Source organism: Stigmatopora nigra, chromosome 14 (genome assembly GCF_051989575.1).
Source record: "Stigmatopora nigra isolate UIUO_SnigA chromosome 14, RoL_Snig_1.1, whole genome shotgun sequence".
Taxonomy (NCBI): Eukaryota; Metazoa; Chordata; class Actinopteri; order Syngnathiformes; family Syngnathidae; genus Stigmatopora; species Stigmatopora nigra.
The window spans coordinates 6,787,387-6,806,162 of NC_135521.1; the positions used below are offsets into that span (position 1 = coordinate 6,787,387).

The 18,776-nt window shown below is 40.2% G+C and overlaps 1 protein-coding gene across 5 annotated transcripts in view; it reads right to left on the bottom strand.

Moving 5' to 3' along the window:
• xpnpep2 (X-prolyl aminopeptidase (aminopeptidase P) 2, membrane-bound) overlaps positions 1–18,776 on the bottom strand; it is a 70,312-nt gene that overhangs the window by 2,280 nt on the left and 49,256 nt on the right. For 3 of the 5 annotated variants that reach the window (XR_013328537.1, XM_077732155.1, XM_077732154.1), the window contains exons 1-13: positions 4,873–5,001; positions 4,160–4,221; positions 3,426–3,536; positions 3,293–3,356; positions 2,905–3,009; positions 2,734–2,820; positions 2,508–2,651; positions 1,672–1,773; positions 1,503–1,584; positions 1,153–1,357; positions 787–876; positions 598–707; positions 444–521 (exon numbers count right to left, since the gene is read on the bottom strand). Coding sequence is in view for 4 of the 5 variants with exons in the window: in XM_077732155.1 (XP_077588281.1) it covers positions 444–521; positions 598–707; positions 787–876; positions 1,153–1,357; positions 1,503–1,584; positions 1,672–1,773; positions 2,508–2,651; positions 2,734–2,820; positions 2,905–3,009; positions 3,293–3,356; positions 3,426–3,536; positions 4,160–4,221; positions 4,873–4,912 (1,280 nt within the window). In the remaining variant the exon portion in view is untranslated. Of the gene's footprint in view, positions 1–443; positions 522–597; positions 708–786; positions 877–1,152; positions 1,358–1,502; positions 1,585–1,671; positions 1,774–2,507; positions 2,652–2,733; positions 2,821–2,904; positions 3,010–3,292; positions 3,357–3,425; positions 3,537–4,159; positions 4,222–4,872; positions 5,002–9,362; positions 9,511–12,345; positions 12,434–18,776 lie in introns of those variants that run through there. The other 2 variants (XM_077732156.1, XM_077732157.1) reach the window with 1 other exon arrangement.

Genomic DNA, 18,776 nt, shown 5'->3' on the forward strand with positions numbered 1-18,776 from the left:
ATTGTGACCCCTTTCCCTTTAGGAACGTAATCTCCAATTTTCTTGCAAGATAAAACTATTAAAGAGAAGGACTTGGACAATATTTCAATGCAAAATTTCTATAGATAAATACAGCAATAGTATTTTAGGTGGCTTGGAAATTAAATGAATGAATGAAAGAGCGTCTTTTGTTTATCATTGGCTCCCATTGACTATAACAGACATCCAAATTGAACGAATAACACAACACAAGTTATACATGAAAAAATTCTGAAAATCAAGTGCACAAAAGGTTGATTGTCTAGAGTCGTAAATGACGGTAAATGAGTAAAGATAGACACTATTTAAGTTCAAAATGATGTTGGCGATCTGTATCGATTCTTGGTGGAATTATATGGATAATCTATCGTGATACAAAGTATCACAGCATACCACCACGATGTACGTATTATCCCACGACTAACCTGTAATGTGCCAGGGCAGCATTTGGTCCACTTGCAGATATGGTCTCGAAACTTGGTCCCTTGTTGTCATTCTGTTTGCTGAAAGGAAATATCTTCTTAGAATTTATACTTAATGCAAGTTTTTTGCAAGTTTTCTGAATATATATATGTATACCTACGACAATGATTGACATATGCCGAGGCGCTCAACTCGGTCTCATTCCCTTCCGGTACCACCTTTTCCAACCACATGAGAAGTTGGATGACAGCAACGGCGTCTCTCACCTGGAACAAAGACATAATGGCATTGTGCATATCTTGTTACCATATTTTTTTTTACAAAACGTTAATAAGCATGACATACGTGAGCGTCTCTTAAAATGCGCTGCTCCGTGTCATCTTTCACCGCTTTGGTGGTCATCACAGGGGAATACGAGCTGGTTGTGAATTTATCCTGCAGGTTTCATGCGTGAAGTTATATGTGTTTATATGAAGAAAACATTTGTAGTGATACTTTAAAAAAAACGTTTTTGGTTGTACTGAAGAGTGTTAGGTCAGGAATTCTCATTTCCAATGTCAATTAAATTTAAACAATTAACAAATGAACAATTATAATATATAATAATTAACAATGAATAAACAGTTAACAAGACATTGATACCAAAATGCCCCCAAATGAATTGGAAAATCTACCAAAAGTGGGATAGAAAATGCAATTCAAACCACATACCTCAGATTTTATGACTTCAAAAAGAGCGTAGTTAGTGTACTCAATGCCGATCCACACTTTGATTCCCGGCCGGTTGTTCACGTACTCCTTTAGCTCATCCAACATAACATTGTAGCTTTTTAACTGCACGCAGAAAGGCCCGGCACATGACGCATTCAGGTACATCTCCAGCTCCTCTGTCACTCTCTCTTTGTGCAAAAAGAGCCTGATGGACAAAATTTGGATTAGAAAGAAGAATATAGTATAGTGGGAGTAGTATCTTCTCCCCTCTCCCATTGAAAATGTATAAAAATGGCACTAAACTATGACATTCTTTCAATTTGATATGGTCAATCCATGAAAAAATGTACCAGATCTCATCCATGGTCAGCAAAGTGTACGAGTAGAAGAATGGGTTGAAGGGGATGTCGTTGCCACGCATATTAAACAGCCCTTGAAAAGAAACACGTTGCAAAGGAATACAATTATAGTTTGAATGAGTCATGCAATGAACATTCTGTCAATTATGAAGTGACTCACATGCCGTTTCATCAAGCGCCGACAGTAGGAGAGCGGTGGGTTGGTACGGATTGTCCTTCATCTGATTCCGGATTTCATTCACTTTCACCTGCCAGGACCTTTCTGTGTTGACAATGTTATCCAACCATCAATTTCATATAGCATATTCACACCTAAACACTACTGTTGGCATTGTACTCAAATGTGCGATTTAAGATTGAAAATCAGGAAAAAATAATAATAATGCAAAGAACTCACTAGCATATTCAAAACGACACATTATTAAAAAAAATGTCATTTTCATGCTGACAGATATTCATTTATGTGGCTCTTAAAAACTAATAGTGAACTCCAATACTCTCAAAATTATTTAACATGTATATAGCCTTCCCATTTTCCATTTCAATTAAGAACCACAATATAAACCTTTTTATGGGAGTGTCATTTGTAGATAGGATAAACAACTACACATAATAATCAAAGAAAACCAAACAGTGCCTTCAAAATATTAACTAAGGTTATCAATTTGAGTAAACCTGTCTTCCAGCACATGATTATTCTCTGCTATAATCAGTAAATTTACACAAGCATCAAATCTGGATAGTGTTTTTACCCCGACGTGCTGTCAAACCCAGGCGCTACCATTAGATTTATGGTTCCCTCCATTAGTTTGATTTTCCAACTGCATGATTTGAAGTCTAAATTGCCAGATGGATGCTGCAATAACTCCCTTCCACCTCCATTCCCCCAAAGTTGCCATTAATCTTTCAGCCATACAAACATCCTTGTGCCCTTTATGGCGACGCGCATCACTGCGGGTTTATTTATCAGCCCCAGATAAAGGAAGGTAAACGTACGTATGACCCTGTCCGGCAGGCGGATGAGACTTTCAGGCGAGATGGCGGGTCTGTCCTTCCAAACTCGGTCCACCAGGTTGCCAGGCATTGACTTGAGGCTGCGATTGCTGGACTCCAGACTCATTTTGTAGTCCTCCTGCGTTTCTAAGGGAGAAAACGCCAAAGAATGAAGCACTCTGAAGGCAACGGGTCTGTCAGGGAGTTAATTAGGGCGAGCGAGACTCACTGAGGGAGAAGAGGAACGGGTCAAAGCCGATCTGGCCTCCCTGCGGTACCTCGGAGATGAGCCACTCCGCTATGCTGCTTATGTACACTGTGAAGAATTTCCAACAGGGAAACAATGATTCAGGTCTTGTGAATTTCCAATGGGGAAACGTGACGTTATTTTCAGGCCTACCGTCCTTTTGGAGATCCCAGTTGCAGTCCATCTGTCTCTCCGCTTGAACCCAGTAGCGACTGTCCGTCCACAGCGCCGCTTTACTTGGCGTGACCACGGCAGTGCCTGCGGACGCGGGGCAACGTTCAATCGACTAATCTTGGGTAATGTATGCGAGAAGGAAGGAGGGAAAGGGTTGTAGGAATCGAACCGCCAAAGGCCCTTTGCCGCCTTTTATCTGGCTATTCCACAGGGAAGGGATAAAGTGAGTTTTTTCAGTAGCGGTGGGACGGTTAATCCCGAGTAAGTCATCATTTCTGCTTTAGTGAGGGGGAGGCTATTAAGAGGAGGGGGAAAAGCGGTGGTGAGTCGTTGGAAGGACGGAGAAAAAAGGGGAGGAGGACGCTACCTGCGGAGCCTGTGAAGCCCGTCATGAAAGCCAACCTTGCGTCACGTGGTGAAATGTACTCGCTCTGGTACACACACACATGACGTTAAGGAAGGCGCAAATGAACGCTAATTGCATTTGGTTACCATCATACCAAGTGGGCATCTGTTCCCGGGATGATGTAGGCTGAGAGATTGGAGGAGAGCATTTGTTCTCGTAACTCTTTCAGCTGGAGACTGCTGTTCACGGCAGTGCTGGGGAGATACTAACACACACAAACACACACACACAAGTAGTGACAGTAAAAGTCACAGTGAAATGCTGATTCATCCTTTCTCCTATCTATCACTGGCGATCATTAACTGTGGAACACAACTGAAGCTATTGTGAGAAAATAACATCACAGCATTTCAAAAGCAAAAATGGGAATTAACAGTTGAATCAACAATTAAAACCACTGTGATTTTCTACAATACAAGTATTAAAGAGAAGACTGATGGGCTTGAGTGCTATTGATGGTGCAAGATTCCCAATTTATTTGGACAGGGAGGGGAAAAATAACCCAGTCCAAGTAGTGTGTGGATAGAAAACAAAGAAAAGTAATGTGTTGAAAATATTTCAATGACTGCATTATATGATGATATTCAAAATAAATAATAAAACCAAAGAATATTAAAAATGATGCCCAAAAATGTATAATTGCTAAATGTATAATTGTATATATTTTTGGAATTGACTCAATGCATATCTAAACATCCCAAAAGAAAGATTAAAAAAATCCTACATTTTTTTCCCAATAATAAACAATCACCAATGCATCTCCTATTATTGATCAATTCAACTGTCTTTTTCTACAAAAACATTGAATTTTTGTTATGCAGAGCTCACCGGTGGGGAAAGAGAACAATTCCTCTCGGTGGCATCCAACAAATCCACACTGTGGACGTTAACTGAAATGAGAAGAGACATTAAAAAACAGATTGTCACTACTTTTTATTTTTAGGACTTAAACATGAACATTCACAGAACCTTTTAGACAATCAACAGCATATAAATCACAATGTCTCATTCAATAGTGTGCTGCCATGGCGCATTTTATGCACCAACATGCATTATACAGGAGGCAAATTTTACTGTCAAGCGTGACCTTTCGGTAACCCTTTCAGGTGAAGTAGTCACTATTCAACAGTTCAGCCACTTTTAACCCTTTGTAGAGCATTTGGCTATTTTTGCAGGGTGCAAAATATAATATAATAGAGGAGTACACGCTGTTTAAGGGTACAGTTAACTTTTTCACCCCTTAGAATTTAATTTTTTGGACGATATTGATGTCGATAGACGTCCAATCCATTTTATACTGTGAGTTGAAAATGGATTGGACGTTCAAGTTCATCAATGGCAGCCCATAAGTCAAAAAAAATCATACTGGGTGTATGAAAGGGTTTACAAAGCTTCATTTGACCACATGCAATTCAACGTTTTGATGGTACATTATGTAGACATTTCAGGGTTTAACAACATTCATTTGAAATGTAAGCCAACACAAGTGGAATCACACCAATAAGGAGAAAAGAATATTTGGGAACATCTCCGAAATATACCTGTTAGGGCGACCAGAAGCAAGGCCAACAAAGAACTCATCTCGCCTCAAGCCGACTCGGGCCTGACTGGAGCAGGTGCAACTTGAAGGACTTCTTTCAATATGTGCTGAGAACCAACTTAAGTGTGCGTACTGACAACGTCCGTCTATGTCACTTCCCACTTACTCTCTCTCTCTCTCTCTCTCTCTCTCTCTCTCTCTCTCTCTCTCTCTCTCTCTCTCTCTCTCTCCTCTTTTCTCACTCAATTCCCTCCTCTTCCTCCCCCGTCTCATCTCAGTTGTCCCCTGATTATATGAACTTTGTGCCTTCTTTTCTTTTGATGATCAGATGCATGAACAGTTGGTGCCAAGATTTTATTTAAAAATCAATGAAAGCTTAACTTTGGAAATATATTATACTTTCCAATGACTGCATGATGTCAATGAGCCATTTCATACACAAATTATAGCTTAAAAAAAAACCCTTACAGGACACTCGCTTAACTCATTGACTGCCTATGACGACACTAGACATCCAATTTTGACTCATCATTTAAAAACTACTATTAAAACTACTATTATTATTAACTATTAAAACTACTACTATTATTAACTATTAAAACTACTACTATTATTAACTATTAAAACTACTACTATTAGATTGTTACTTGGGGCCGTAACCAGTGTGGATTTCATTCATTTAGTTTGTATTAATTCATAAATACATTTACATTTTTTTTAAAAATAAGGTAAACTAATGCTTGTGAATACATTTCTTTAAATGGCCAAAAATAGTCACTCGCACATGAAAGGGTTAAAGAGGCAACTTCGGAAAAGCTGTGCCCGAAAGGATGATTTTTTGGAACAAATGTGCACTCCATCTTTTTTTTTTTGCTCGAGCGGTGAGCCAGAAACAGCTGCGCTCACTTCCTGTAATGATTTAGAGTGTGTGTTCAGACTTGTCAAATGGCGCCCCGGGCATCCACAAACGTCAACAAGTGTGACATATTCCTCGTATTGATGGCAGAAAGAGTCGTAAGAGGGTATGTGTTCCTCCGATTGGACACCTGTCCTACAGCACCGCAGCTGCACTTTCAATGAAGTGACGTTCACTTTTTTCATATGTGAATCCATCTTTTCCAAATCCATTTTGGAATATAACTATCAGAAAGAATGTCATAATTCTTATGTGTTGATTTCATAATGTTAGCGAATGACAAAAGGCTCCATATAAGAAAGCTATCATCAATAATTCAGGAATTCTACCCTTAAAATGAGATGGAGGGTTCAATTCTGGTGGGTTCGGACTTTCGTGTTTGCCATTTGCAACTCTTGTTGGCTGAGATAGACTCCAGCACCCTCGTGAGGATAAGCTGCTTGTAAAATGAATAAATGAAAAGTTGAAAACAGCAGTAAACATGACCCTAACTGAGCTATTTTGGAATGTGTTGCAGCCATAAAATTCCAAGTTAATGATTATTTGCTATAAACAATAAAGTTTATCAGATTGAAAATGAAATATCTTCTCGTTGTAGTTTGTGTCATTAAATATATACAGTTGAACATGATTCTCAAGTAATTGTATTTTGATGTTAAGGTTCCAACATCATTAGAATTTGGGGAGAAAACTGACTTCCAAAATAGCACATGGATCTTAAAATACCTTTTTGAATACCAAATTTCTTTATACATGATATATGTGTATCGATTGACATCATTATTGCCAATGGTATACAATTTTAAAAAGGACAAATTCTAAATAAATTAAAGCCAAAAAAGGATATTTTAAATATGAGAAACTAGTAGTAATAATAGATACAATTGCATTTATAGTCAAAATTATTTGACAGTCCCTCATAATAAATGAGCTAAAACAAGATAGTATTTTCAATTTTGGGATCCTTTTTTAGTTGAGGCTAAATGATGTGTATGCCCAAAACCAACACGAGGGTTCACTGTTGCCAAAGTAATTCAACCTCCAACAGCCACTGAAAACACGTGCTCCCAAAAATAAGCCACACAAGCAACCAGCTGGACTATGAGCTTTGTGTGTGTGTGTGTGTGTCTGAGAGAAACACACACACACACACACACACTCCCAACAGCGTGATGAGGCACAAAGTCAAAGATCAATATTAATAAACAGTAGCCATGGCAACAGGGTAGAAGAGTGCAGGAGTCATAGCTCAGTCAGAGGGGACGTTAAGCCTCAGAAAAGAAAAATACATGGTCATTTGAAGAAGAAAAAGGAGAGAGATAAGAAAAGTTTGGTTGTATTATTGGAATCTGACCCCAACAAAGGTCATCAATGTGAAAGAAGGTTTAAATAATAGCAGATGGGCACTCATATCAAGGCTTTGGTGACCCTTTAGATAACGGAAGGCTGAGTAAACACGAGTGAGGGGTCGCTCACCCGCAAACATCAATGTCATCTTGTGAAAAGTTTCAGAGTTAACAGTGGTGTTGAGAACCTTTGGGGAAATCCCGATAAAGTAGCATTTCCGATTCTAGGCTCCCGATAAGGATTGTCTCACAACAAGGCAATACAACAAAATAATAAGAAAAATAATATCTCGAAAGTGCCATTGATGGTGCTCGATAATTCATTCGCCCAATGAAAAGGAATTGTTAGGCAATGAGTTAACATAGACACAATTCTAGAAGAAAACAATTGCTCTAATGGAACATTTTGGTGGGATTCAATTCATGCCAGGAGCATACCGATATTCTATTAGCTCATAGGCTCATAAGTATTGATAATATCACCATATTAATACTCTATTCCGCTACCCTAAGGCCAAAATTTAAGAATATCGACTTGACTTGAGTGAATGGAGGCCCTAAAAATCCAATCTCAGAATAACTACTCATTGCATTAGTGAAGTTTTGGAGTCATATTTGACTGGGAGAGATAAATCATGATCGACTTGAAAGTGGGAATGCGGCCAACATGATTGCGGCCGGTACTCGATGATGGAATCATGAGTGAGGACGGAAGGTGGGGAGGGACTGTGATGTTTTGCTTTGATGCGTGTGGCAGGTCACCAGTGTGCATGCGCGTGTTGGATGATAGCGATAAAAAAATGAGATTAGCACTGCCGTCGGAGGAGATGGATGGAAGACTTCAAGCTCGCAATTCACTTAACACAGTCCGCAGTTGGGGAAAGCTTTTTGACGCCTTGTCTTAGCGATACACAAAGCAGACATGCAAGCTCACTTTCTCTGAGTTCAGAGAGTTCTTACAGAGGTCTATACACAAGTATATTTGCATTAACCTGACTTAACGTTATAGTAGGCCAGTCATTTACTGTTTGAAAACAGTGTTGCCAGTTTGGAAATATTTTCCAGCCAAATGGATTATATTCAAAGACTGGTTGCGGGAGGGTAATGCATTGTGGGGTTGATCAAATTTGGGCTACTCTTGTCAAATCTTAACCCCTCTAAAAAAAAAAATACAAGCACTACAAAATAGTCAATGTCGGTCCTTTACCTCTGCTGTCGCCATGGCAACTTAGGGCAAAGGGATCACTCCTAACGCATCCCCGATAAAGACACAGAGGCCTGGCAGGAGCAAAATGTGTGATCGTACCATGAGAAAAATTGACAAAACGAAACTAATCTACTCATGTATTGGATGTAAAAGAATTGAACATTTTGACTATGACGGTTTGCCGTCATCACCCTGGCTGGCCACTGTTGTACAGCCAATGCGCAATAAAACAGATGTGTGCGCAAACTGCATCAGCATGCGTTCACACACTCGGTCTCCAACGCAATATGCTTACTGGGCTGAGGTCCAATCACCAGGATTAATGCAGCTGTATCACATTTTACTGTAGAACACCGGTCCCGGGGCCCCCTGGGAAACAAACGAATCTGAGTCTGCAATCCCTCAAAGCCTGCCTCCCATAATGGAATCAACTTTTCAGGCTGTGGGTTGAGAAATGTGCAAAACCCGCTTACAAGCGTTATGTTCCTCGTGACAAACAGCGAGCGAATGCAATTTGAAAATGCAAAACAAAAACAAAAAGATTCTCTGAACAAACTGTTGGGTATTATGCGGTATATGTGGCTCACGAGTCTGATGTAGAAATACGTGAAAAGCACCGGAGTTAAAACCGCTTCAAACGGTCTTGAAACCACAGAAATGCCCTCAGTGATTAAACGCTAGATGGGGTCCAGAGAAAATATTTGAGGATAGTTCAGAGGTTGACCGCATCATCAGACCATTGCTTTGTGAAATATGAAGAGTCATTGCCTTCATTTTGTTTTTACGCTCCCTAATTGGAAGAATAAACAACTTGTTTGCAAAATCCTTTTGACTGTGTTGACCCATGTATCAGTTATATCGCCATATTGTGAGATTATCTTTACCGTGAGCCTTGTTTTTCACATCAAATCGGAACGTTCCCAACCTATAGCGAGCCAAAGTCTAAGATTACAGACCCTAACATAGGTGGTGTAGTGTCAGGGTCTCAAATGAATAGCAAAGGAAATGAATTGTTTGTGTACCTTTTGGTTGGATATACTTCAACGGAGTCCAAAAATAGGCAAATGAGCTCAGCCTGGAAACAATGCATTGTACAGAGCCTTCATCTCACTTCCTGTCTTGTCCGGAGAGGATCGGCGTGGCTCGGAGGAAGTTGTTGACAGGACGGACCTAAAGAAAACACCCAAATAAAGAGGTCAGTAAACAGGAAAGACACCTGGCTGGGGAGCACGTTGCCTTCAGGAGCACGTTGCCTTCAGGGACACGCGCCGCTGAGCTCATGCTGTGTTGTTTCCTGGCCATTGACGAGGTTTCCTCATCATCATCCACGGATATGCGTGCGTGCGTGCTCGTACGGCGAATCTCCGTTTAAGATTGTTTATATATAGCGATAATAAAAACCTTAATTGCATTGAGGAGTTTTCTCCATTAGAAGTAGGAAGCAGGCATGTGGGTAGGAATGCTTTGTCTTCACTGACCTTCACATTGGTTGCGCCTAAAAAGGCACACACCATACACACTCCTTGCGCCTCCAAAGATATGACATGGCTACGTTCCAATGCCTTGATTAGACCAAGAAATATGACTATTTCTCAACTTGCAAAAATCTTTTTTTTTTTTGGTGGAGCAAGATGAGGTGAAGAAAAAAGGAGTTGTGCAAAAATCCCCAGAAAAATCTGATGTCTGCCAAATCTATCATTAGTTGCCCTGCTTAAAGAAGTATTCATATGTTCTGCATTTATCTTTAAAGAGTTCACTATAAGTATACTTGAATTTACCATACAAATATATTTTACTATAAAGATATGTACAGTTTGTGGTGTAGTCATTTTTTTTGCTGATTAAACTATGAATTCTGCAGAGACAAGTTAAAATAAAACAAATAGAAAGATGAATACTACTTTTCCACAAATAGTGTTCATTGCTCTAACAAAATCCATTACCGGAGTGCCTTCACTTACAAGTTTATTTCAATTTTTAACTTAAATCCTATCCCTCTATTAAAATAAATAAATATGCTATGAACCGATTTCAGCCCCGACATACAAACAAAAATAGCTTTTTAATCAAGAACTCTAAAGTTCATGCATTAAAAAAAATGGACCAAACTGCCTGGTTCTCAATCAACTTTTTATTATTATTATTTTTTAAATTAACTCCTGTGCATTGATTTTGGACATATGCTATATGATTATGACCTTCGACTATGACGCAACGTGTCAGTGTTAGCGTCGAGAGGGTGAATGTTTTTTTTAAGTAGAAATAAGAAGTAACTAAGCATTTTAGAATCAGAACCTACTTAACAAGGATGCGACCCAAAAATGACCAAAAAAAATGGAAGGCAAGTAAACCCAAGCATCCCCACGTTATTGCATTTAGTTTTTGGATTTGTACCCAATGACATGGTCAGTCCGTAAATCCTTTTCTTGTGATCATTGCAATGCAATTTTGAATTCTTAGGAGGACAGTTTTGCATCATCAGCCTTACTACATTGTTTTTGGTCTACACACAAGACATATTTTAAGACCCATTCAACTTTCCTCTAGTGGAACTTCCGTTCCTATCAAGACAAGAGGACACAGGCCTCTCGAGCCACAGTTCAAGCCCTCCTCAAACGAACTGTGGCCAGCTACTTGTGAATGTTTGGTTGAATGGGCACAGTCAAAAAGTGGAGGAAAAAAACAGAAGAAAAAAAACAACTATACAAGGATTTTTTTTCATGTGGTCTAGATGTAAGGGCTTTGGTTCAAGTTAGGATGGCAAATGTTGCAAAGACATTCAGGAGTTCATAAGGAGCTTGAGAGGGGGATTAGTGCCTAACTTGACCCCGTGACCTCCTAAAACAAGCCAGTACTATTGCTCACATGGGGGAGGAAAAAAAGCCAGGCACCTCCGACTCGCGGAAGCAAATTCTTCTTTCCCTCTGACACTTGTAAAGCGCTCAACTCATGACAAAAGGAGCAGCGCATGTCACAGGCGACCAGTCAAATCGGGCCATTACAACGCACCGGTCGGAGGGAGGTTAAGCCAAAAGCCGGGAAATAGTGAAACGGAGACCCCAGTGCTTGTCAAAGGGAATGTTGAATCCACCAGCAACTTTAATGACAGATGCGAGTCCCTGGTTGAAAACATTATTGATTTTCTTCTCTTTTTTCTGGACTAAAATTAATGGAGGGACACTTTCTTTTGACTGTTGATATTTTGGGAGGATATTAAAGTGTCAGTGTACCCTTATCTAGTATTAAAAATGATTGAAGCAACTCACATCTGCCCAGCGTTGACAGGCCAAGCATAATATTATATGTTATGCAAAATGCTTTCTCTCATAGTATATTGAAACGATACTGGGCCAGCATTTAAATGTGTTTGTAATTAAACTTGATTGATATATTGGCTGGAAATAAAATGTTTTTTTTTTAGAGGTTATCCATATGGATATTTAAGTCACGGTAAAACCCTTTCAGAACTTTCGTGCAAAATTGAAAATTAAAGTTTGTAGTCTGAAAATGACGTCAAATAGATTAGATTGTACAAGTCTATGTAGTCATAAATTATGTTGCATGCATTGCTCTTACTTGCAGGCCAAAGAAAAAGTGTTTGTCATAAATCCAGCAGTCCATACATATGGCATAGGTTCTTTCGAGTAGTGGAAGAAAAAGGCAAAAGCGTGACAAAGTGGGAAATGGCAAGAAAGTGACAAGACGCTGAGCTGCGACAGACCATCACGGGGAATTTCCGGCTTGTTTAAGTAACCTTTGTTCAACTAGCTAATGTTATGACAACATGAGCTCAAATGTGATGGATAGACAAGTTTTACCCAAGCAACACAAAGACTTACACTTAAACTATAGATTCCGCTTTCATAAATGGGAATGGAGAATTTTTTAATAGAAGGGCTCGAGAGTCATAAAGGTTGTGGGAGATCTAATCCTTGCAGGAAAATTGTATCAGATTTTCGGCGGAGACAATTGATGTTTTAAAAAGTAGAAATGGCTTGTAAATACCTGATTTTTTCCACTTGAGGCTTTCATTCCTCACAGTCAAAATGGATTGGATGTCCATTTCCGTCAATTCCAGTCAATGAATTAATACCTAAAGGAAAAAGAATACACAAATAAATACCAACTTGCAAAAAAAAATGCAGGTTAACCTCTTAGTATTTCAGAAAGAAATCCATGTAAAAAAATGTCATGGCCAGTGTCAAAGGGGATTACAAAAATAAAAAGCCCCCAAAATTACGCGGCAAAAGCCAAATGACGACCCATTGGCATTTCTCCATAACACAAACAAAGCAAACAAAATATATGAACTCTCCAGGTGCTCAATAGGAGCCAAGGGACGGTTGGAAGACTAAAAAACAACAACCCAAAAACACAATAGTCGCATTCTTGGCCACCTCGATGGATGTAGACACGCCGCTCAAGTTCTCGGCCGTTTCCTCGACGCACACTGGGCGGCCTCCAAGGCATCCGACATCAACAGTTCACCCATAGAGATTCCGACATTTTTTTTTAGGCAGCAGGTGTGAGGTATGGGCGGCAACGTACTTTCCAAGGATGTAAAGTCAACGGAACACAAACAAAAGGCCTTTCCCTATCACGGCTGCAAACAAAAGCAATGGAATGCGGGAAGATGACTCGATTCTACAGATGGAACAAATATGTTTGAGTAGGATCCTGATTAAATTCAAAGCTCCCAAAACCACTTAACATTATATAGCGACTTCAATCTCATACTTTTTCACTGAAACACATGATATTACATGAAGGAACGTCATATCAAAGGAATTTTCTTGGTTGGGTTTTTCCAATGGACAATGAAGTCAAGCAACACCTCAATTATAAATTAGTGAAAAAGGGCATCTGGGAAAGGATGTGTTTATGTCGAAATAACTTCAAGCTCCAGAGAAAATAGACTGGTTATCACCAAAAAGGAAAGACATTACTCAATGGGTAGAGAGGCAGGAAGTGCTAAGCACATTTTAAATATCGCCATGGTGATTGAGGGAAAATTGGTGAGAGCTGAAATTGCAGGTAATTGCCTTGTCTCGGCCTCAGTGACAACCAGGCTTCTATAAAAAATGGGCAAAAAAAATCATTTGAACAGGTAAAAAGTACTGGCGATATACGAGTTCAAGGTTTTGCTCATTGGCCATTTTTTTTGTTCCTCGGATAAGCGTGACAACAAGGCTTCTTACGGGAAATGTGTTTATCGTCCCGGCTGTCAACTTCATCTCCGCGACGAAGTCGCTTATCATCATCAGGAAGTCCCTTTGCAGAAGATAGGCCAATTTTGTTTGTTTGCTTGTTTGTGTTGAAACGTTTCATTTCCTCCCAGTCACAAAGCGTGGCATTGTCGCGTGCAGCTGGAAGGTGGTGATGCAGCATGTGGCGCTTTACAGTAATGGACTCATCCATCAACAATTAAGACACTTTGACAGGTCGCTGCTGTGGTCAGTGTGACCAGACAGCAGTTTTTTTTTTGTTCTCAAGTCCACAAATAAGAGCTTTCCAAACATTGGTGTGACTTCTTCAAATGCCAGGTTTTTTAATTTTTACTTTTTGGCATCTACCAATTTTCCTGAACATTTTACGACACTCAGCGATCCTCAGTCCAATTTTTGCAATTTTCAAAATTTAATAAAAAGAATGCCAAAAGTGACTGGTGCACTTTTGGGTCATATTTGGTCCGTGCCAATATTCCTGATAGCAATTGAAAACGTTGCTAAAAAGATGTGATTTTAATATCCTTGTAACCCTTTGTAGCAATGATTATGTTGTTGTTTACAGTCATTTCTAGAGGGAAGCCACTAATCTTCATTCAAACACAAATGAATCTGTCAGACTCCAAGAAAAGGAAATGCACATTTGCTCCAAATCCTCTTAAATTTCACAGGCGTGGGACGTGTCACGTCTATGTTCTGTTCCGCGCTGATGTGAGTACGTTTCAGGGCAAGACTAAAAAAACGTGAGAAACCAAGCCTCTCTAATGCCAAGTAAAGCTCACTGATCCACCAGGCACCTGTTTTTTTGCTAACCACGGGAGACCACCCCCAAAAAACACCGGTAAAAGACAGCCATACAAGAAATCTCCGCGGATTGAGATCCCTTTTGTGACAAATCCACGGATCCTGGATTATTCCCACCCGGCGTGGGGGCCGGCGACACAGATGGGAGTCCACACGGGCCCGTGATAGCTTCCATATGTCACCTGTCCCTGGAGAGGGTGCGCACTTTTTCTAATGTTTTTCTATCAATCTCTCATCTCTTGCTCTGTTTAGCTCTTTAAACAGCTTCGAGTTGGATGGGAGGGGGGGGGTTGTAGACCCTGAACACTGGCGAGGTTGGCGCGGGTCAAATGTGATAACGATTAATTGCAGAAAACATTTCAGTCTCAGCCTGATGCATGAATGATTCGTAGGGGGTTAAAGACAGGACGTGTTTTGCAGCCAAAAAGTTGACAGGACATCATTTGTGCGTGTCGGAGTGTTGAATGGAGTCTTGAAATTGCCATACTGCTAATTGCTTTTCTAATTTGACCCTTTCGAGCTTGAGGGTATATTTACATTTTTTTTTTTTCAAACGACTGTGTAAAATGGGCAAAAAAAAATGGCAGTAATGAGCGCACATGGGATTTCCTGCAGGCGTAGGTAGTGAATAATGTGGGCTATTGGCGGTTTAAAAAAAATAAATAGCACTTTATGGCCATCTTAATATATTAAGGTAATGCATTATGTCTAGGTTTTCATTTCTAGTGAGTATAGCAATTGTCAGGTTGAAAGTGTGGCACTCTGTGGCCAGAAGCAGTCAGTCAGAAGCTTTGGAACAACAAGACCGGGGAGGTTTGCCCTCGTGGAAGTCTTGAGTGACACACGAGAGCTCTAATATTCCCCGTCTGATTATAATCCCTGCGGTGGAGCTCATTAGCCAGGCATTCCCGTTGAACCCTGGCTGAGTCGAGTCGAGGAACTCAGCTGTCACTCAACACCTTCTTTCTTCAAACAATAAGGGCATCGGGGAGAAATAATCCTGCGCTCTCGTTTTCGGAATTTTACGAGTAGTGTGGATTTTTTGGTTTTTATGATATGGGCTAAAAAAATGACTGTGTCTAAGCCTTGATTAATATCATGAAATGTTGTAGAGGAAAGAAATCCAAATCTCATCCAAATTTGTTATGACATTTTTGCCATAACTAACCTGAGAGTACATTTCTCTCATGGTATGCACAAGTAGATGCTGGTAGTTTTACACTTCTATCTTCTCTATCTTATTTACAACATTAGGGTTGTACCTGCAATGGAGCTCTACATTTGGATATTGTTCAATATCACATTGGTCCGTGTGTAAATCTTGTTTTGAATCTTGTTTTGATATTCTTGGAACATTTTGCTGCACTCTCAAAAGTCTGTCTTGGTAGAGAAAAAAAAACACATCTTCAGTGTTCTAGCCGTGCTGCCATCTTGGTCTTGGTTGTTCTTATGGACGTCCTCAAAGAAACAGCAGTAGAAACAAAGAAGTTGTTTGAAAGCAAACATCGCCATTGAGGTTTACCTCCTGAAAGAATGCAACCAACAACGCCACCACTCTCCATACTTAAACGTATTAACTGAATCCCAACAGGTTCAGCTACTGGACAAAGATTGAACCGAGTTTCTCCTTGTTGTCTTTTGATCCGCGTGCTCGATTCCCCGAGTTTGAGCCCCTGCATTCGATGCTTCGTGGTTTTCAGAGGGTTTACGGTGCAGGGTGCAAAAAATAAAAGGGGCCTATAAAATGACACTGGGCGCTTGGAAGCACACAGCTGCCAAGGTGATTTACTGCACGCCGGCTTTTCCTGAGGGTGACAGCGGAGACGGCGAGGAAGAGTGATTCCTCCCCTTTTGTGGGGTCCTCTCATAAAAAGGTTGAGTGATGAGACCCCACTGATCTTATAACATTCCTTTGTTGTTTGGCTAACAAAGACAAACAGAAAACGATACACCACTCGCGCTAACTGGCCGGTGTCGCCGAAACAGTGACATCGCTCTCTGGTTTGGTCAGTTTGAGCAACTTTTTCACAGTAATTTCGTTTTTAACTTGAACCAGGAACTAGTTTAGCAGTCCACATTATAGGTGAGAACCTCTTGGTACGTCGCAAGGTCAAAAGTAACAAGCGAAACTGACATTTGGTAACAAAACGTTTGGTATGGCCATGCAAATTCCAATCAATCTTTTCTTTCTGAATGACATACATGCATCAAAGTTGTTTCCAAATTGCAACCCGCCACAAGATTGAAGGACGCTCCGCCTGGGAAACAGATGGCGGCCACTAACACCGTCACCCACCCTGAACACTGAGATCCCAGATCAGACCTCCGGCAAGCTCTACGCTTGTTCGCAGCGCCTCTCAAATCTCCAACAACTGATCCTTGCCAGAGCCATCAGAAGATTAGGGGACACACATGAGTGAAACTGACTGGACAGCTGAGCCTCATTATCCGTCCTCTCTGACTGCCGGTCCATTTGGGTTCAGTGGATGTTTTGGGTTCGGGACAATGGGACAGATGATTGCCCCCATGAGGGAGAGCCCTTCAGGAGCTACCTAGACTGAAGGGAGGCCCACTTATTCACTGTCTGGATTTAAACAATTAGGCAATTAACCTGTTAAGAGGGATCAATTGGCTGTTGGATTAAGGCCAATTGGAAATTCTGATTTACTTTAGATTAGATCAAGATTACGAGGTGGAGATCATGTTCTCCAACTGATTGCAGTCTAACAAAATTATTGAATGACGGTGGTCATTTTTAATGAATATGGAGTAAGTATTTTTCAGATATTGGTCCCTCCAAGTCAAAATGAATTGGATGAAGGAGAACATTCATCCAATAATATAAAACTGCTGTATTTATGTACATAAACATTGCAGTGAAAAAAAACAATTTGCTAATCCTCATAGAAATTGATTTCATGTCCAACAGAGGGTGCAAAAAATATACAATTTTTCCCATAAAACTGTATTCGAGTTCTGCATGGGACAGGGTCACGGGTGTTCCCACTTTAGCAGTTATATTCAGAAAATGTAAGTGCATGTAGTATGTATGGCTGGCTATGGAGTGGGTTTTGTGCTCTACGAGGCTCCATCCAGATCAACAAGGACTGAAATGAGGCATGTCATCACACTTCTGCGACAGCAGCAGACAGACGGTCTCTACTACTTCCCGTGCACGGATTTTAATATTTCCCATCTTGCAAACCATCAGCACTTTTTATCGGATGGGCAGGAAGTCACGTGGCACACTCTAAAGCATCTGAAAATCTAATAGATTTTTGGACCTTTAGAGACTATCCTGAACCCGGCGAGCCTCCACTAAAACTCCAGGAGAATTACTACTGTTGCTTGGGTTAATCCTGCGTATTACAAGCGGTAATTATGAGGGGAAACAATCACTTTGACAATTGGACCGGTCATACAAAAAAGCCTCAGTTAAATCAGATTATGAAAACCGGTTTATTAGGACGCAGGATTGTTAATCCTCGCTTATACCGGAAATCCTGGGCAATGGAAATAGCCCATTACGTTAATTGGCTGTTTGGATGATGCCTTAAAATTCCCCAGTTAATAGCATGGATGTCCCTGATCCAATCACGTGATCACAAATCGGACCCAATCACTAAATTGACAATAGATTGGAATTGGGTACACAAAAAGATGTCTTTTTAACCCAAAATCATCTGATCATGTTTCTGTTCTTCATGGTCATAAGTCAATTTTTCTTAAATTCAAATACATAGTAGTACTCAATGTTAAGAGGTGCTAATCCTAGAAATCAGATGCCGTCGGGATAAGTAAAAAGAAGAAAACTAGAAGGATGCTGGAAGAGAACATTGCTACGCTGTGGCCAGTAAAGTATAAAAGAACGAAAACCATGTCAAAATGTAGTCTTCACTGGCTGCATTTGATTCTCACGCTGCCAAAATAAGCTTTGTTTTTAGTCTTCAGAGGGACAGCGAGTTGGAGATACGAGCATGAAAATCTATCAATTGCTTTAGCAAGTCTTGCATCTCAACCAAGAAAGCCCCCAGACAGTGCTTCAAATTAATAGTACTACCACAGGCATTTCTGAAGCAATTTGACGGATCTTTGATCGTCTGGGACCTCAAATATACGATGACTGGCATGAGCAGAAGGACGTTATTCAAAATTCAATGAAAATAGGCCTCCCTTGGGTTATTTTAAAATTAAACAGTACTCTAGGTCTGTTAGAAAAAAGTACCCTAATCCAGCAACTTGTTTTCTCTCAAAATAGCAGATTCTCCGTTTCCTGAATTTTATGATGTCAATGTCATTGATAGCCGCAATATCTGTGTTCTAAGATGTTTTTATCACTGAAGCAAAACAATAAACTGTTAGAAACATATGACATCTAATTTGAGATCCTTCAAAAGTGGTTATTGG